Source organism: Apium graveolens, chromosome 5, assembly GCF_009905375.1.
Source record: "Apium graveolens cultivar Ventura chromosome 5, ASM990537v1, whole genome shotgun sequence".
NCBI classification, from domain to species: Eukaryota; Viridiplantae; Streptophyta; class Magnoliopsida; order Apiales; family Apiaceae; genus Apium; species Apium graveolens.
The window spans coordinates 309776397-309798138 of NC_133651.1; the positions used below are offsets into that span (position 1 = coordinate 309776397).

The 21742-nt window shown below is 32.1% G+C and overlaps 1 protein-coding gene across 2 annotated transcripts; it reads right to left on the reverse strand.

The window, feature by feature from the left end:
- Nucleotides 1–14039: 14039 nt before the first annotated feature.
- On the reverse strand, nt 14040–21267 carry LOC141659389 (F-box/FBD/LRR-repeat protein At1g13570-like). 2 transcript variants are annotated; one of them, XM_074466236.1, is made up of 6 exons: nt 21037–21267; nt 20272–20362; nt 17494–17643; nt 15129–15954; nt 14862–15023; nt 14040–14747 (listed from the first exon to the last, which is right to left on the reverse strand). In XM_074466236.1, exons 4-6 carry the CDS (start codon nt 15939–15941, stop codon nt 14436–14438), a joined length of 1287 nt encoding a protein of 428 aa, XP_074322337.1. In that variant the 5' UTR covers nt 15942–15954; nt 17494–17643; nt 20272–20362; nt 21037–21267; the 3' UTR covers nt 14040–14435. The 2 variants fall into 2 exon arrangements, with proteins under 2 accessions (XP_074322337.1, XP_074322336.1); XM_074466235.1 differs by lacking the exon at nt 17494–17643.
- Nucleotides 21268–21742: the final 475 nt, after the last annotated feature.

Consider the following 21742-nt stretch of genomic DNA (forward strand, 5'->3'; position numbering starts at 1 on the left):
GGCTGTCACATTCCTTTTGCAAACACTCGACGCATGTGACTGTGTTGTCACTGTCAACAGATATTTGAATTGATCATCCGTCGGGTATATGCTTGTTATCCGTCGGGTAGCCTTGTTGATCATCCGTCGGGTAGCTTTGTTGATCATCCGTCAGGTAGCCATTTATCACTAGACTCCTTTTCACTTGTGCAGAATTACAAGACATCTTATATTTACATTTAATCAACTTATTATGCAAATCTACTAGTAGTCTACATGATTCATAAGCTACTACAGAATCTATACAAAGTTGTTTGCAAAAATGTGCTACAGTACTTATTGTTACATAAGCTACTCACCTGCTGGATATCAATTAGTCATCCGTCGGTACTATATTGAATCATCCGTCGGGACTATAATTGATCCTCCGTCGGGTGCTATAAAATTCATTAAGTTAAATCTACTAAGGTGTTTTGTTTAGCTTATCATCAAGTACACAACATATTCCTAACATCCACCAAGTCTCCCAGCACAAGTATAACCATAGACTCACCTCTATATAAAGGGCTCTATCCCTCAACCTAGAACTACATTTTTGGCTTGATTTTCTAGCACACATAGATACGTAGGCATCTTGCAAGGGCCGATAGTACTGAACACGAGAGCAGCCATTAAAGCTCAAAGCTCACAAACCCTAGCATTAACTACTAACGCGCTATAGTTTTTATTCAACAACAATAATGACAACATATTCTGTTTGGAATATGTTGTATACTTGATGATAACTCGAACAAAATACTAAGTAGATTTTATTTAAGTAAAATTGTAACTTTCAACGGGTGATCATTTCAACATCCATTGGAAGAGTAGCTTATGTAATAATAAGTTTAGTAGCACATTCATGCATATTATAATGCCTTAGTGAACTAGATATTGCAGAATGTTTAAGTCATGTTGACTACTAGTTTGATATACAAGATAGGTTGGTTAATTATAAATATTAGATGCCTTGTAATCTTGTATAAATAAAATGGAGTTAACTGCCAATAAAACAGTCTCAACGGATGTTTCACTAAGTTTCAACGGATGATCAACTCAAGATTCAACGGATGGTTCACATAGTCTCAACGGATGATCAGCTAAAGTTTCAGTGGATGATCAACCACGGTTTCAATGGATAATTCAATGAAGCTTCAACGGATGTTCAAATTCAAAAGAGCAGTTGATAGTGACTTGACAGTCACATGCGTTGATTGTATGCAAATGGAATGTGGTAGCCTATTTGTTGGGTTTAGAGAACAAAGAATCATTTCCATTTCCATGTTAAACTGAAGATATTCAAAGATGCTGGATAGAGAAATGAAGCAACATAAAATTAGACTAGAAACATTTTTGTCTTATTTTTTTTATCTTTTATCATGTAACTTGGTGATATATAAAATCAAGTGTAGAAAGTAGAACTTTAAGGATTTTCAAGTATTCAAGTAAGCAAAAACTAGAGAAAAATATAAGGCTAAATCTGTAAGGAATTTCTCTGTTCTTGAAGTTCAACTTGTAAGCAGCTGTGTTCATCATTGTGACACAGAGTTCTCTACTTAATATATATCTCTGGTGGAAAAGTTCAATCCACCAGAAAGTTTTTAAATACTTGTATTTAATTGCTCTGTGATTTGATTTCTTTACTATTTTCATTCCGCACCATTGCTAAATCAAACACAGTTATATATTTATAGCAGAACTGTTCTTAAAATTTAAAAGAAGCCAGAATTACATTCAACCCCCCTTCTGTAATTCTTGTTTAGATTGTTTGGGAATAACAATTGGTATCAGAGCAAGATCTTAAAGAACAAAGAGTTTAAAGATCACAACAACTAACAAGATGAGCAGAAAAGATGTTGGAGTAAAGATTCCATTTCTGGATAAAGACAACTATCACCATTGAAAGGTGAAGATGCACCTGCATCTCCTATCTCAAGATGAAGCATATGTGGACTGCATTGAAAAAGGTCCACATGTCCCTATGAGAGCTGCTACCGGAAATGAAGCATCCATCCCAAAGCCTAGAGCAGAATGGTCTGATCCAGATATTGAACAAGTTCATAAGGATAAGAAGGCCATGAAAATTTTGTTTAATGGTGTTGATGGTGACATGTTTCACAACATCATAAACTGCAAGACTGCTAAAGAGGTCTGGGATACTATTCAGGTGATATGTGATGGAACTAAACAAGTAAGGGAAAATAAAATACAACTCTTGATTCAACAATATAAGCATTTTCATAGTGAAGAAAGTGAAACACTCGCTAACATTTTCAGTAGATTTCAAAAACTACTTAATGCTCCAAAGTTGCATGGAAGGGTCTACCAAACAAAAGGACTCAAATGTCAAATTCCTTAGATCTCTGCCAAAGGAATGGAAGCCTATGACAATCTCATTAAGAAACTCTCAAAATTACAAAGAATTCACCTTGGACAGACTGTATGGGATTCTAAAGACCTATGAGCTTGAAATAGAGCAAGATGAGAAGCTGGAGAAAGGAAGAAAGAAAGGAGGATCCATTGCATTGGTTGCTGAGCAAGGAAATGAGAAGGAGATAAAGGTTGAAGATGTTGAATCTGTACCAAATCCTAGAGTTTGTGAAGGCAAGGAAAGAGGGCTAGTAGCTGAATATGAAGACCAGCTTAGTCAAGATGACATGGATGACATATATGAGCATCTTGCTTTTCTATCCAGGAGGTTTGCCAATATCAAATTTAAGAAGAATTTTGGAGCATCCAGGTCAAACAGAAACATGGTTGACAAGTCTGCAATGATGAATGGTTTTAAGGTTTCTACTCAATTGACTAAGGATGAACTTCAAATGCCTAAGTCAAATGAGGACAAACCAAAGAAATCTAAGAAAAAGGCTAACAAAACAGGACCCAAGGAAACTTGGGTATCAAAATCAACTTGATTTAATTTTGTTGTGTGCAGGGAAACAGAAAGAATCTTTAGTATTTGGATAGTGGGTGCTCAAGGCACATGACTGGAGATTCTACCCTGCTCACTGAGTTCAAGGAGAGAGTTGACCCAAGTATTATTTTTGGAAATGACAACAAAGGTTATATTGTGGGATATGGCTCGATTTTAAAGGATAATATCATCATTGAGGAAGTTGCCCTAGTGGATGGACTCAAGCACAATTTGTTGAGTATCGACCAGCTTTGTGATAAGGGCAACTCAGTAACATTTAATTCTGAAGCCTGTGTTGTGACCAACAAGAGAAGCAACAAAGTGGTTCTCACTGGAGTGAGAAAAGGAAATCTGTATTTAGCTGACTTCAACTCATCTAATGCAGAATATGTTACTTGTTTATTTAGCAAGGCAAGATGAAAGTTGGCTATGACACAAGAAGCTGTCCCACCTTAACTTCAAGACTATGAATGAATTAGTCAGGAAATATTTGGTAAGAGGTATTCCTCAAGTGGAATTCTCAAAGGATGGACTGTGTGATGCCTGTCAGAAAGGAAAGTAGATCAAGACATCATTTATCAGGAAGCTTGGCTCAACAATTGAAGAATCTTTGCAACTACCGCACATTGATTTATTTGGACCAGTCAATGTGTTGTCTATTTTAAGGAAAAGATACTGCCTAGTAATTGTGGATGATTTCTCAAAGTTCTCTGGGACATATTTTCTCAAATCCAAAGATGAAGCTAGTGAAATCATCATCAATCACATAAGGCAAGTTAACAATCATCCTGACTTCAAAGTAAGAAGGATCAGGAGTGACAATGGAACTGAGTTCAAGAATTCTGTGATGAGATTATTTTGTGAAGAGAATGGGATCATGCATGAGTTTTCAGCAGCAAGAACTCCACAACAAAATGGAGTGGTGGAAAGGAAGAACATATCTCTTATTGAAGTTGCAAGAACAATGCTAGAAGAATCAAAATTACCAACATATTTTTGGGCAGAAGCTGTAAATACTGCATGCTACACCCATAATATTTCTTTGGTTAATCAAGAAAGATGCATGACACCCTACCAATTGTTCAATAACAGGAAGCCAACATTAAACTTTCTTCATGTCTTTGGCTGCAAATGCTATATCTTAAAGAATTAAATTGATCAGCATGGGAAGTTTGATGCCAAAGCATATGAAGGCATTTTTGTTGGATATGCAGTTGGAAAAGCATATAGAGTCTATAATCTTAGAACCAACATTGTTATGGAATCTGTACATGTTGTGTTTGATAAAAACACAAAGAGGAAGCTAGATTTCAATGAAGATAAGGAAGAATACATGTCAAAACAATCTACAACTTCAAGTCAACCAGCTATACCTACATTGGAGGAGGCTGAATTCAAAATTGATCCTAACATTACTTTCCATGGTGAACCAGTAATTCCCAAGGATGAACCTATAAATTGGGATAGCTTGCCTCTTCCTGATCTAAACATTCCAATCTTTATCAAGCTAAGAAAGACAAAGAAAAGAGCAGTCAAAATACTCAAACCTGTCAAACTTCCATCCAAGACAGTGGTCAAACTCAAACCTATTGTCAACAAGGGAGATCAACTCTACATTTGTGACATTAAAGAATTCTCAGACATAAATCTTCATCTGCAAGAAATAAATGAAGTTAGAGCTATTGATGCTTACAGACATCTTCCAGAATGATTAATCTTCAGGTACAAGGGTAAAAGAGAGATGACATGGCCACTTCACAAAATTTTCAATGAAGGCTATTTTACTTTAGTAACTATCTTCTCCTCAATCAAGAAAAATTTTGAATTCAACATAGTTGCCAAGAAGATGGTACTGAACAAGATTGAGGAGATAAGGAATAACTGGAGAGGACCAAATACACTCCCAAGGGTAATGTCAATTCCTATTACTAGAGATAGGGTGCATTTGAGGCCTTACTGGATAATGGAGTTCAAAGATGAGAAATATATCAGAAGATTCTTCAGATTAGAAGATCAGCTGAAAATTGCAAGCAATGAAACTCTCATAGAGATGCAAGAAAAGCTGGATCAAACAAATGAAGATGAATCTGAATTCTACAGGCAACTCCATAATCAAATTGAGGAAAACAATGTGAAGCTGGGAAAGAAGTCAAGACAGTCAAGGAAGTAATCTAAATTTGCTCAGTCTAGAGGAGCACCTTGAAAATGATTTGTAAGATTCTCTACAAGATTCCTCTGTAAGAATTTTCAATAATTTGCAACACTTATAAATTTAATCTACTTTACTTCAATCTGTATTCATAGAGTGTTTTGTTATCATCAAGTTTCTCTTAATTTATGGCTATAATTCCAGTCGACATAAATTGGGGGAGATTGTTAGGAATATTTTGTATACTTGATGATAAATTGTACAAAACACTAAGTAGATTTTATTTAAGTGAAATTGTAGCTTTCAACGGATGATCATTTCAATATCTGTTGGAAGAGTAGTTTATGTAATAATAAGTTTAGTAGCATATTTCTGCATATTATAATGCCTTAGTGAACTAGATGTTACAGAATATTTAAGTCATGTTGACTACTAGTTTGATATACAAGATATGTTGCTTAATTGTAAATATTAGATACCTTGTAATCTTGTATAAATGAAATGCAGTTAACTGCCAAGAAAACAGTCTCAACGGATGTTTCACTAAGTTTCAACGGATGATCAACTCAAGCTTCAACGGATGATTCACATAGTCTCAACGGATGATCAACCAAAGTTTTAACCGATGATCAACCACAGTTTCAACGGATAATTCAATGAAGCTTCAACTAATGTTCAAATTCAAAAGAGCAGTTGATAATGACTTGACAGTCACATGCGTTGATTGTATGCAAATGCAATGTGGTAGCCTATTTGCAGGGTTTAGAGAACAAAGAAGTATTTCCATTTCCATGCTAAACTGAAGATATTCAAAGATGCTGGATAGAGAAATGAAGCAACATGAAATTAGACTAGAAATATTTTTGTCTTATTTTGTTTGTCTTTTATCATGTAACTTGGTGATATATATAAACCAAGTGTAGTAAGTAGAACTTTAAGGATTTTCAAGTATTCAAGTAAGCAAAAACTAGAGAAAAAGATAAGGCTAAATCTGTAAGGAATTTCTCTGTTCTTGAAGTTCAACTTGTAAGCAGCTGTGTTCATCATTGTGACACAGAGTTCTCTACTTAATATATGTCTCTGGTGGAAAAGTTCAATCCACCAGAAAGTTTTTAAATACTTGTATTCAATTGCTTTGTGATTTGATTTCTTTACTACTTTTATTCCGCACCATTGCTAAATCAAACACAGTTATATATTTATAGCAGAACTATTCCTAAAATTTAAAAAAAGTAAGAATTACATTCAACACCCCTTCTATAATTCTTGTTTAGATTGTTTGGGAATAACATATTCTTTGTATATATACATGAATTTCTAAAACAATCGTTAAAATATAACTTATTAAGTTTAAGCTATTTAAAAAGTGTCTTTTGGCTCGAGTACCAATACGAGTTCGAATCAGAAATCGGGTTTACCTGATACTGGTTAAAGTGATACGAGGTTAAGATAATATTTTTTATAATATATATTTGGTCGAGTTCCGGAACAAAAATGTTTCTTTAAAATATTTAAAAAATTATCAATATTGTTAAAGCAAGAGGTTAATTTTAATATATTTTAGGTTCATTAATTTATTTTTGTGTTGAACACTTATAATAACCAGACCAAATATATCCATTATATCATGTTTATAGTACGGGGATAAAAATAATTTTAGGCATAATATGCCCCTTATTTAGTGTAAGACAAAAATAATGTATATATACACATCCCCATTACTATCAATAATAGATCTCAAATACGTAAAAAAATTATTAGTTGAAACTTGGCCTTCACTTATACATAGTACAACATCAATCTCAATAATTTCAATCACTAAAATTAGCCCAAATATACTCAGACCGGGAACGACCCAGTCACAAAAATTTTAGCTAATAATATGTAAGGGAAATGTTGGTTGAGAGTTAAGTTAAATATGTAAGGGCTACTATATTTTCATTTGATAAAGATATGATAGTAAAAAATAATAAATTTATTTTTAACAAGTCTTTTAAAAAGTAGATAACAGTAAATTTGATATAAGTGTATAATAAGACATCTTTATATGAAAAAATGACAAAAATAGCATAGTTTTGAAAAAAATTAACCAAAATAGCTATTCTGAAAAAAGTGGTCAATTTTAGCCGATTGAGTAATCAACTGTCACTTGTGTATCACAATTTATATAAGATATTTCAAAGTTGGGTATCTCATATATGAGATACTCCACTGACAGTTGAGTATCTCATGTATAAAATAAATATTCCAACTGACAGTTGGGTATTCCATCGGCTAAAGTTGGCCAGTTTTTCAGAAATTGGTCATTTTTATTAATTTTGTGTAAAAATAGGCTAAATTTGTCCTTCACCCACCAATATAGAATTAGTTTTCCTAGTTAATTTTAGAATTAGTATATATAGCAAATTAATTTATGTATCAAAATCAAAATTTCTCGTATTATTAATTTCACAACTTCAATATGTATTAGCACTCTTATATTAACTAGCATAAATCCCGTGCGATGCACGGATTCCCATTAATATTTTAAATTTTTATTTATCTAGTTATATTATATTTTTAAAATATTTATATAAATATATAATGATTACAAATTTATAATAAAAATAATAGAATAATATGTGGTCGTAATTTAGTAGAATAAATAGATTATTTCTAGTAGTTTAACAATTTAATAGTTTAGCAGATATATAACACTATTATATATATCTTTTAATAATATGATAAGTTGTATTCATAGTTTAGTAGGATAAGTATACTATATTTAGTAGTAGTTTAATAATTTAGTAGTTTATTAGATATATAACACTATTTATCTATTTTTGTAATAATCAAAATTAGAGAATTATCGTTGAACCAAACCGTTGAACCAAATTATCTCCATTCCGGCTATTATAATATAGTATAGATTTCACAACTTCAATATGTATTAGCAGTCTCGTAAAACGTAATGTTCTTAAAACGTAATGTCGCATCTGATTTTCTAGTTCGGGAGTTTGGGGTATTTCAGTCGGTTGAGATGAACAATTTTAAAATTTATATTATTTTTGTATGTTACTTCCAATTATTTATATTTATTTATTTTTTAAAAATAGTAAATTTTTTATAATATTTAAAATAATTACATCCACTAATTCTTACTTTTTTTAATATTAATCGGTCTCACTACTTTATTCACTTTTTTAACTTTCCTCCATTACTTTATCATTTTTTTTAAATTTTGTGTCCAACTCAAATGTAAACATTTATGAGGGACGAATGAAGTATTTTTTTGATAACTCGACTAATCTTGTAAATGGCTAATACAAATATTCTACTATCTTAATCCTCCACTTTAATTCAAACATTTAATTTAAATTAAAATTAGGACCTCAAAATGATACTAAGATACTAAAATTCCGATTTCATTGAGCTAAGCTACTAGGGGAGTTTAGTATCACGAGGCCCGTTAAAATCATTTTTTTGGGTGTCCAAAGTAACAAAACGGTGCATCAGCTTTTGGTGCTGATTAATGTTTAAAAAGATACTCCCCGGTCCCTAAAAACGTTTCCTGTTTGTGTTGGATACGTTTGTCAATCCACACTTTTGATTGTTAATATCTTTAATTTCATATTAGTATTAAATATAAAAATTTCATTATATTAAAATATTCATAAATACGAATCCAACAAAATCATTCATGACTATGTTTGATATTATGGATTAAACTTAAATTAATAGTCAGTCGCTTAACATGAACAGTAAAAAAGTCAAAAGAGAATAATATTTTGGGACTGAGAAAAGTCAAAAGGGAATAATATTTTGGGACCGAGAGAGTAGGGCATTTAAGAACGTAATTTCGAGACCGGTAAATAAAATACTCCCTCTGTTTTTTTTATTTGTCGCTTTGACTTTTGCACGTATTTTAATGTGGTTTGATCGGCTAGTTAGAAATATGATTTTTAATTTTTTTTTTGTGAATTAAAATATAAGTTGTCTACTTTTATTTAAAAAAAAAAAATTTATAAATGATAATTTTAACTAGTCGGTCAAAAGAGATTGAAATGTGTGTAATTAAAAAATCAGAGGGAGTAAGATGGAGGGAATTGGAGTCCACCATTGTTGACTTGTCATATCTAAATCATGTCATGTGATAGGAGGTAAAATGGGGACACAACATCAAATGATTAAAATAATGTGTCCAGATAAAAACAGAATGTCTTTACATTCTAAGTTAGTGAGCTTACTTAAGTGTACAAATAAACGGTGTTGATGCTGATTAATCAAACGCCGTGAAATCATAACCCCATTTTTTGACGGAACATACAGTAACCACATCTTTGATAAATTCATATTCGAGTGAAATTTTGGAGTTGGGACTATTTGCGGACAATTGAGGGTAAAAAGTCCTGCAAAATTATTAACAAGGGTCCCCATCCCGGTAATTATAAAGTACACAATTTTTGTTTTAAAAATTATCAATTTTATTAAATAATCATCTAATTATTCGTTAGAAGGTAAGATATCGATACAATTTTAAAATTCGATTAATTAATGCATATATTTCTTAAACATATGTATTATGCTGCTTAAATTAAATATTATTATAAAATTTTAAATATATCCGCTTAGTATTTCGATTAGTCATTCTGATTAGTCATTCCGATTAATTACCGATTATCCGATTAATCATTATAAGGTGTTTCAATCAACTAATTCCGATTTATATATTTTAAAACACTAATTGTACCATATCATATCTTGGTTATTTTGTGTGAAATAGAATTAATTTGTCTTGCATCATTTGTTCAAAAGAATATCCTTATTAAGCAGAAAATTTAACTCAATTTTTTAATCATAGGCCCGCAGCTTTCGGATAACATACCGGGTAAACCCCACGAACTTATGCAATAGCATACACAAATCATGTGAACCAAGATAAACCGTATTTAAACGACATGCTCTCACTCAAGAGGTATAATCATAAATTTTCCTCCCATGAAATTTGAACCGTGAGATTCGAACTTCTAACCAAGAGGATAGTTATCCCCTCTCTAATTAACTAAGCCAAACTTTTGCGAGAAAAAAAAACTCAATTTTATTCTTGTAAAAAAGAGGATGTTTTATACTATCAACCTTATAACCAAGAGTAAATAAAGGAGAGTTAATACTATTATCCTAACTAGTCGAGAAACAAGCTGATTAATTATTAACTAATTGTTAAATTACGACCAAACGACTTGTTTATATTCATAATCGGCTCAATTTTTTATAAAATTTATAAAAAAATTATAAAGTCGCTTAGAAAACTAATTAATTGATGAAAATTGGACTGGTAAAAATTAATATAAAATTTATCAAAAAATAATTGAAAATCAAGACAACAGAAAGTTTAATAAAAGAAATTATTAAAAAAAATTACGGATACACATTTAGTCATTCACCCACTTAAATTGTGTTCGGAACCCTACATATCACCGTAGAAAAAGTAAAACGAGGCTACAATAAGAGACGGTTTACTCACCTTACATGTGTTTCGAACACACCATTTTACGTAGAAAAAACGAAACGAGGTTACAAGAGAAGCGGGTGAAATCCACACCTGCGATGTACAGAAAGTGACATTTACCATAATTTTTTTTTTTTTGCTGATAAACTACCCAACCACAATTAGAGATAGATATATAAGAAAGTTCCCGAACAAGAAACTCAATTATTTCATTTGTCGCACGAATAAGACTTGACCCAAATAATTACTCACCACATCAAATTCATGCAAATCACCAAACCTCAACCATCAACACTTCACCACTCCAACAAATAGACCACACAGAGAAAAAACACACAGACTGTGTGGTCATCTAGCTAGTTCTGTTCTCATGGCTTCATCAACAACATCAAGCATAGAGCAATGGTACCTTAAAGCAGCAATAATAGTTGCATGTTCAGTGCTTGGTTACTTAGTTTATGATGCTATAATGTCCACTGCAGCTGAGTTACTGCAGAGGCTGTTGATAATTTCTCCTCTGCTTCTTGTTTTTCTTGTTCATTTGCTTTCGACCCCGAATCAGGTTACCATTTCGGTTCCTGGTTCGGAGCCTGATGCGATTTACGGAGCCGGTGGCTCGCCTTGGGGGATTGCTATGCTGCTGCTATTGTTGTATTTTCTCATCATGTATCAGCCTTCTTTCAATGCCCTTGTTTTCTACATTTTTATGACTATTGTAACGCTTAGGGTAGTGTTGTACTAGTAAGTTTTCAGTGTAACTGTGTGCTGTAAACTTAATTAGTTATTATGTTGTTATATATAATTATATATGTTGCATGTATTGCTCTAATTCTTAAAATGTCATGGTTTGTGTTAGTAGATAGTTACTGTATAGTTCTCTTTTCTCTTTCGAATCCAAATTAGTCACAGATGCGGTACAAATTTAAAACAAAGTCTTAAGTAAAACACTCTAGCCCAGTTTTCGCCAGTTTTCGTCACTTGGTTAGGACTTCATGGGCAATAATTACTGTATAATCTAGTCGCATTTTCTTAATTTTTTATATACATCTTTAATCTTGTATCAGAATGTGGAGATTCAGATTGTTGTCAATTGGTTCATCATCTTTTCACGGTTGCGTTTTTTTACTAAAATAAAACCATTATATACCAAGGCTAGATGTGATTAAATTGATAAGTAGAAAATGGTCGTACTCATCGCACAAGGCATTACATTAAACAAGTCAATGATGTACGCAATATTAGCTTTACGCTATTTAATAGGAAACTATAATATTTTCTCGAATTCAACAAGGAACTACATTAGATGAGCAAGTATAATGTAATGCTATGTGCTAATTCTTACCTTTACGCTACTTAATCATAAATTACTCATAAATTACGACATTTTCTCTAGCTCAACAAGGTACAACACTAGAAGAGTCAATACAATAGTATGATGTAAGCTATCTTACCCTAAACAGTCAGCTGCACCATTTTCTCAAATTCAAAACAATAAAGTATACTAAGTTTTGTTTAGGTAAATGTTATTTTCAGAGCTATTTTTTATATTTTCAGAGCAACATTAGTGTGAAAAGACAAAACTGCCCTCCCTACATTTACAATCAAAACCCTGAAAAATTTGAATGTAAGGGTAATTTGATATTTTCACAATTTTTTTACTCTGGGAAACAAAAATAGAGCTCTGAAATTAGTCTTATTTGAAGCTAAACCATGCTTCATTCTCCCATAAATTTGTGCATCATTCAGAATGTCTGTTTGATGGTAAGATACAAGTAGATGAAGTGTAGTAGGTAATCATATACACATATTCATGTAATTATTCTTCTTGTTTTAGGAGTAAAACTACAGTGGTCTAGATTTGAATATTTTGTGAAGACAACACTGTTCTAGATATCCGTACACAAATGGTGGCCCATCTCACATTCACTGGGCGAGAACCAAAGAAAGAAACAAAGACATGTGATTTCTGAAATGTTACTGAAGAAACTGCTTATAGTGGACGTACGACTATACTCTTTGGCCTTTATTTTACTCAGGCTCGGCCCCAGGATGGGCACAACATGGTTTAAGCCACCTGAAAATTACTGTTACAAAATTAATGTTTTTAACTATCCCATTTTGCTAAACTTTTGGTTAAGGGCGTCGGTCCACATTCAACGAGCATCTGCGTGAGAAACATTTTCGTGTCTACAATAATAAGGCCTAAAATGTAAAAATTAAGCGCAGATAGTGTGATGACGTGACGTCCCTGTATTTACATCAACTTACCGAAAGTCTAAATCACGTGTCTACAAATGGGTTGAATAGAGGAACTACAAGAATTATAACAAAATTTGTCAAAGAGCCTTGAAGTGTATCAAACTAATCAGTGTCATACTTCACATGGCTAGAAAATAGTAAGTGAGTATTTACTGATGTTATATTTAGAGGACGTTTGAAAACTTGCATTTCATTTCAAACCAGGGATTTCAAATGATAACATTTGAGTTATCATTTTAAATTTCTCATGTTTATACTAATATTGGAATGTCCTGAATTTCAAATGAAATCTAAATTCAAATTCTCAAACATTATATACTAGGATAGCGCAGAGTATCTCAATAAATAGCAGAGTCAGGTCTATTATTGTTTATTTCTGTTTCAGGTGTTGTTCAAATTAATTGTTTATTTATAGTTTTATATAAAATAACATTATCTACTTTACCAGCATTTGCAAACCATAAAATTTTACTGACAATCGACTGGTACAGAAGTAGAAAACAGTGTTTGCAGGAGTTGCATGCAATTTTTAAAGTCAGTGTTTGGGGCTTTTTCACATGTTAAGTGAGTTTAAGCATTGTAGATCTAGATGTAACAGAATCTTTGTCCTTATAAATGGACACATATACAAAGCTTGCTTTAGATCTGCAGAATCTTTCTCTGTCTTTTTTATGCACCCTTGCCCATTCTATTTTTATTTTTGAACAGTTAAAGAATATTTTCGAAAGAATGCCCAAAATACATCAATTTTGGTCTTCAACTGCCCAAAATACCCAGATGCGCACGAATTGCCCAAAATATCCACCGAATACGCATTTAAGGAAACACGAAGAACATAGCTTGATGAGACAATTCAAGTGATAAGAGATCTTATTTCTAGTCTTTCTTTCTGATTCTGGTTTTGATGCTTACTCATCACGAGATTTGTTGGAACAAATACTCATTTGCTGTTAAGCAATGCTATCGTTCCTTCGAACTAGGATTGCATGTTGTGTAATCATGTCAAGGGCTCACTGTAGGGCATCCTACTGAGAAATGAGAATAGAGTGCTCTGGTTTGTTACACATTCCAAATAAATATGAAGATAGCCGAATGCACGTTCAAGTGCATATGCTCGAACTGTGTCAATGTGCCTGACTTGTGTGTGTTTCCTAGCAAGATACGAGATTTCGAGGATAATACCACAAATTGTACAACAATAATATTTGATTTGAGATCATTTTCTGAGAAAGATCAACTTTTATCAGATCTGCATCATAAGAAACTAATGCATAACAACAATTTCACAACACTTGCCACCAGGTATATAATACACGGTCTAAACTTCAAACCTAACACAATGATACAGCAAACTGACATACCAATTGATTCTACTGGGAACTTGCTCTCAGGACTTTCAACCTGTGGTTCAAATGTTCAAACGATGTTTTATTAAATTCCAGAATGCATGGATGCACGAACACAGTACAAATCTACCAAAACAGTTTCACCGACATTATTAAACAAGCACACTACAAATCTCCCAGAACACTAGTACTCCAAATGGATAAAACACAGGCAAATACACAAATTAGTACTTTGAACAGTTGTGGGTGGCACTTTTGAAATTAGATCAGCTTCTCATCAAACCAATGAAGTTGTGCTTCTGAAGATTTTCTAGGCAACTGCAATAAGTCTCGTTTAATTCTCAATTTTTCATCGGGATCACTGACTGTTGCACTGCAGAAAAGTGTCATCTCTCTAAGCGACGGGGACGATGCAAGTAAAATCCTAGTTAAATGATGCACGGATCTGAAACCCACTACATCACTTATCTCCACAGTTAGAAGTTGGTCCAGCACCACGTCGTTCCAGTCTAGTGATTCCAAATGTCGTTCAATTGTTGGATTTTCAGGATCTGAACTCCTCACTTGAAAATTCTACATGCAAAAACAATTTAATGTAAGCTTCCAATAATAGTCAAAAGTTCCATGGATTACTCTTAAATGGAGTACTAATTGAAGTACTAATTGAAGTACTTATCTCATTCTCACCAGTGTTACTTGGAGTTGTTGCAAGTTAGGAAGATTCCTGATCAGGCAAAGACTATTTGAAATCTGGCACCAGTTATATCGAAGACGATACAGATGCAGCCTCTTTAAGTTCACCAATTTTGTTGCAAGTGTCTTGAAAGCAGAGGGAACTGGTCCCAAAATCTGTAAATATTATGAACACATTGAATGCAAAACAAAAACTCAGCATTTATGGTAAACATAATGCAACCAACAGAAAAAAGGAGATAGGTTAAACTTTCGTGTAACCTCAATGGTGAGATCATGGAGTAGAAGGCTATGTAGATTTGGAAAATTGCTAAGAAGACTGATCAAATTGACAGATTCACTCATGTTGATATCAGCAGCGGGCAATAAGAGAATTAAGGTTTCCATTTTTGGGGTGCTTTCGAGCCATCGCCAATCTATTTTTGAACTTAAATTGATAACTAGCCTTCTGAGATTTTTACTTTCGGTAAAGTCCAGATGTTCAATGCCAATACAGAAATGCAAGTCCAGATTCCGGAGTTTGGTCCCGAATGATAAATGAGCAGATATTGAGACACGGTAAAGGTCAACACTTACTAGATTAGCGAAGCATCCAGATGCATGAGGGGGACTCAATATCCATTTTTTAAGTCTTAACCCTCTTAACTTAACAAAATCATAAAAGTGCGAGGGAATTAAGCAGGCATCATTTTCCGAATTATCAAGTTTTAACACCAGAACATCCTGCCTTGAGAAGTGCTCAATCCACTGACTGATATGATGGTTGTGAAGTTTTGGTGGGATGTAGATTTCAACGTCCAAAATGGGGCCAGTGTGGACCGAAAGAATCATGTCAACTAGGTCTGAAAATGCAGATAGGTATTCTTCTTCGTTTTTCTTACTAATCACTTCCAAGAAAAACAACTTATTAAAAGCTAGGCTAGGTTTTGTTGTCCATGTTGTCCTCCAAGCTTTCGACAAAGTACTTGTTCTTACCGCATCATGAAGTGGCGCACGATCTAGGATGAAATGTTTCAACACCAAAGGCAAATTGCTAATCCTATCATCATCAAGTGAAGGACACACACTAGACATGCTACCCTGCAATCTGCATGACAGTTTTATACAAAGTATTCACCATAAAATGTCTAACCACTACAAGAAAAACATCAATAGACATTGGTTATTGACTGTTCTGAAAGATGCAAAAAACCGATATCTACGGGGTGTAGTAAAAGGTCCCTGTTTTTCATATGGGTTCTGGACCGATGTGAAAAATAACATTATACATCGTTTCTAGATAAATAACCGATGTATTAGATATACTAAGACATCGGTTAGTAATCGATGTGAAAACATTTTTAACATCGGTCCTTAATGACAGCGATGTCTATTAGGTGATGTCTATTAGTCCTTTTCTTGTAGGGAACAAACTGTTATTTTACGCTATAACACTATTGAGATATTGTTCTAATGATAGGATATATATTTATATATATTTTATATGATTTTATTCCTCATATTTGTTATATTTTGCATTGATTTGGATTTTTATTAATTATATTTTAATATTTTATTGTAGGAGGCAAGGAAATCCTAAACTTGGATGGATTGGAGAATAAGAGTTTAATTTGGAGATTTATTAGAAGGAAATTCGGAATTCACTGTTTGGGCCATACCTTGAGTTCTAGAAGTCAGAATTGGGCGATTTAACAGCCCACACAAAACTAACGAAATTATCTTTTATTCTACAGAAGTCCAAGTATCAAATTACAACTGGAACGGTCCAGAATTATTGTAGAAAAGTCTGCTTCAAATTTTCCTTTAGAAACCCAATCAGTTTAGGAAATGTACTTGTATTTTCCTACAAGCATTAAAAGACTTTTATTATATATACATATACATACATATACAGAGAGAAGATCATTACTTTTCTTCTTGTAAAAGATTGAAGGTTTTCTTCTCTATTATAATCAATATCAATTATGTATTCTTATTATACTATGTGTTTTGTTAATCTAGTTATGAGTGAGTAGATTTTTAATCTAGGGTTAAGTTGAACCCTAGTTATGATTGATGTATTGATTTTCCCAATCCCCAAATTTAGTCATATTACATGCTCTTGCTAGTTGAGTTGGGCTTAATTAACAATTACATGTCAGACGTTATTATGTGTATTGTTTTAACCCAATATCTATTTATAAGCGAAAGTTGGATTTAGGTGGTTGTGATTTATCCAATAAAGACATTAACTTCTCCATGAAAATAGGTAGAACGGATTGTTAGGAAGTTAGGATGTCGTGTTTAATGTCTTTAAATTGCATGATATTATGAAAATAAGTTTGATTGTATTTTAGAGAAACCATTAATACTCGAGAGAGGTTATTGGTATTTTATAGGGTGCGTCTTTCCTCTTGAGTAGTATATGATTGATTTGGGGTGGAAAATCATAATAACATTGATTCGTGCTAGTTTGGATACTTAACTCTGGATGTTTTTAGTTATTTGGTTAATACAATGTATTTGCTTTAGTATAATTTTAGTTAATCAATCTCTCAATTTTTATTATGTCACTTGCTTAGGTAAATCGAGTCAAGAATTACTACTGATTGGTACCTTTGTCTTTCTGGGATCGACTCTGACTTACCCTACTACATAGTTTGAAGGATTTGTTAGGAATTATTATTTGATAGGCACGCAACAACTTTGTCACCTAACTCCAGAGCAAGCAACTGTTATAGCATATCACCAGACATGATATGCTACAACCAAGGCTGGGGCAAAAAATTCGGGGGCCCTGTGCAAAATCACAAAATCGGATCCCTAATTCCACTTCAATAGAAATTTTAAGGAGATAAATTTCAACAAAAAAAAGACTATCAAACATGTAAATAAGAAATATATTCTGACAGATCAGTCAAAAACAGAGGGTTCTCTCACAAATTAAGAAAAGTTCTTCCCGCATATTTTTAAACAAAGTCATCTACAACACATTTGACGTCTACTTCATCCTAAAGCTCATTTTTTGATTGTCATCTAAGCAAGTACATATAACCTTTATTGTAATATTGTTGTTCGTAAAGATATATATATATATATGTATATATATATGTATATATATAAGGTCTTTAAAATTTGGGGGCCATATGCGGTGGCTCACCCCGCGCTCCTCTGGCTACAAAGAGCGATTGTTAGTCAATTTTTATATAGTCGGCAAGATTGTGATTTTGTTAACCGAGAAAAATCAACCGCACAGTTTTCTCCATATTGTCCAACTAAAAAGTGAGGGATATATAATTTCATCTTAAAGTAATGTAAGGTGCGCATAAATAAGTTTAAGGTGTACATATTTAGCACCTTAATTAATTCTAATTAAAACATGGAGATCTAGAGTGAATAAAAAAAATTAATATATATAGGGAAGTTTTTACCTTAAATTGTTGGGAAACCATAAAATTATATCCAATGGTTCCACAATGAAAAATGTATAGCAAAAATCCCAGTATCGAACTACTTTGAAGACGGAGTTGTATATTTTAACTAGACAAAGAAGGTAATCTTCATACTCATGTTAGTTATTTAAATCAATTAGATTAAAAACAGGGAACAAGCTCTACTGTTTTTATCATTGTCGAGTCCTATTTAAATTAGATAATTTTAGGAGATAATACCTTTTATGTTTGATGATATGTTAGAACATCTCCAATAGAAATTGACAAGGGGCTGTCAGATTTTTTGTGGCATGACAATTTTGGTTTACAACTTATTAGAGATATATGGTTGCCAAGAGGTTGCCTACTAAGGTTGCCAAAATTTGATAATTTCCCAAAATGGTTAAAATACATATACAAGTGTAAAGAGTAGATATCAATAATACTTCTTTTAGTTTATGTGATATTTAAAATTTGATTTAGGGACAACGTAGACAACTTTGGAAGTTGCTAACAATTAGAGTAGAATGTTGTCAAGTTCATATAAAATTGAGTGAAAATAAAACACTAATATATATGATAATTTGACTAGGTTGACAACTATTTTGGCAACCTCTTATTGGAGATGCTCTTAAAGGTGGTAAGAGGTAATAAAAGTTAGATTATTTTACTATTAGAATGGGTTGTGAAGGTGATAATTTACAACTGTAATGATCAATGACCACTGTTGAGTGCTATTATTGTGGTGATAAACAAATATTTTTTAAGCTTTAATAAAGATTTAAAATCCTTTAAAGAGGAAAAAGAAAGAGCATAGTTGAAGAAGTAAGCTTATTATATGTGATCCACTATGAAAAGATTTGATGGTGAGTGTGTTTGGTTTCAACCCAATATGATAATATGAATTTCAGTGATTCAAGATAAATATGGGTCGGGTAATAATTTCATATGTACACAATTATTATACATGATATGTTTAGATTACAAAATTATGTTATTAGGTGTCAAGGTTCGGAAGAAGACTTGTATAACAAGCCTTGTATAACAAGCATGATAAACTTGATGACTAAGTTTGATATTATTATATATATAGTCATATTATGTATAAAATACATAAAGAATACTTAAAATATAAATTAGGTAAGCTGTAATTCCACTGAGGTGTTAGTGATTGATGTATTAATAATATTTATATTGATTAATAATATAAGTTGTGATGTGGTTTTCGTGTAATATATAGTGTGTGTATTAGACAAACGTGTTTATATTTTGACAAGCGGTAGCTTGTTTATAGATTTGTGATGAACTGAAAAATTGTTCTTCGTGGGATTCGAACCTTAGTGTCACTAGTGCTATAAACAATTGTGAGAGTTAATAAGTTACAAACATGAAGTATAATGATATTGATTATGAATTAAATGAGACGGTTATGTTAGAGGGGTGGAGAAGGTGTATTTTATAATTCTAAATAGTGATTCTTCAACCAAGAAAAAGCACACCAAAGAGATTAAGTTTTGCTTGCTCAAATATACTATCTGGAACCTCTAACATTCTCTCTAATTTTCTATCATTTTACTATATCCAACAGTGTGCACGCGCATGTGCAGGGGCGCTCTACACTAATTTGTTGTGAATCTCGTATTTGTGTATTCTCCTAACACAGTGTAGATATTGTTTCTAGTTCTGTGAAAATTTGCTTCGCCATGCATATATGTAGAGATAAAGAGATATCTAAAATGTTATGCACTAAAATAAATTATGGTATCATAATTATGATGAATGATAAGAAGCTAAGATTCAAGGAGTTAGAATTATTTGTTTGGAAATAAGAAGGCTCTTGGTGTGGGATATGTACGAGATACTTCAAAGAATGTGAAGCAAATTTGGATGAGTTGTATTTTCAATATGTATAATGAGAGTTAAACAAATCAAAATCGCAAATTTATTTTGGAGATCGCAGGAGGAAAAAAGTAGAATAAAGTGGAAACATGTACCTTAAATCACAGTAGATGCGAAAATTTATAGTTTGTATTTTATCGTATTGGTGCTATACATATGTTGGTCTTTCTTCTCGATCTTCTTCACCTGTAAAATATTGAAGTCCATTCTAAATTGATTAACAAATGAGTTGTATATGATGAACGTTTATATACTTAAATAACATTATGTATATATAATGATATTTTTACATAAATAGACTTAATCATAACATAAATTTTGTTTAACAAAAACTAAAAATAAAAATAAATAATGAGTTGTTAAATCTAAAAAAAATGAGAATTATTTAGACGAAATTTGGATGGGTGGTAATTTCATAACTAAGTAAAAAATCTTAGATGTTACCATAACAGAGAAACGAGTTAACATAATTGTAAATAAGATGAAAATGGAACAGTCAGTGGCATATAATTAAATGGGAAAAGGAAGTACTTTGATTTTCATTGCCCAATTCAATAATTCAACGATGATGAATGATTGATCATGTCAAATTTTGTCTGAATAAACAAAACAAAAGTATTTTGTGAAGAAATCTAGATTAATTGATTATTTCATAAATCTAAAAAGAGATCAGTGTGGGAATCTAGATTAATTGATTGTTTCGAAGATCGAAATAGAGAACAGAAAGACTATGAGTATGTATTTAGGAAATTTACAAGAAAAGTGAAAGTTAGTATGAGTTGATGAGAGAGATGAAACAGGAGATAAATGAAAGAGGAGAGAAATAAAAAAATATAGATCAATGCTAAAATAACAAGTACCTTAGATCACCGCCGATGTTAAAAGTTATTCATCGACTTCCATCGTTCTCGTCGTTATACCTTATTTTTCTTCGTTGTATATCTTCTCGATCTCCGCCACACATAAGAACTATTTATCAATTGATTGACAATTGGATATGTATATGGATTTATTTACTTTTTCATCATAGATGTTTACACAAACATACACATCGATAAGCAAAGTTCAATAATGTCCAATTCGATAGTTGATGTGTGCACTTGTATAAACATCAGTGGCTAAAGAGAAATTAAGTCATTATATATGATAAATGCTATAAAATCGGTAATAGGAACAAACCGATGAAGATACAAATTTAGGATTAACCGGAAAGATTAATATGAGGAAAAAAATTAGAGGCATTTTAATACAAGAATTTATATTTTATTCATACTCTTACTTTGTTAGTAATTTATAAATTTATCTGTATTTATCAATATATGTAATTTATAATTATTTAACTTTAAATGAAATTCTAATTTATATTTAATAATATATATTTAATGGACATATTAAGATGAACACACAAGGATTCATCAGATTTCAGAAATCGGATCGGTAAGGTGCCTTACAGAAGATTAATGGTTAATCGATAAAATGGAATTTTTCAAACCATGCATATGATCAATAATTATTATATCATTATTTTATATGTTTTTTATACAAATTAATTCTAATAGAAACTAT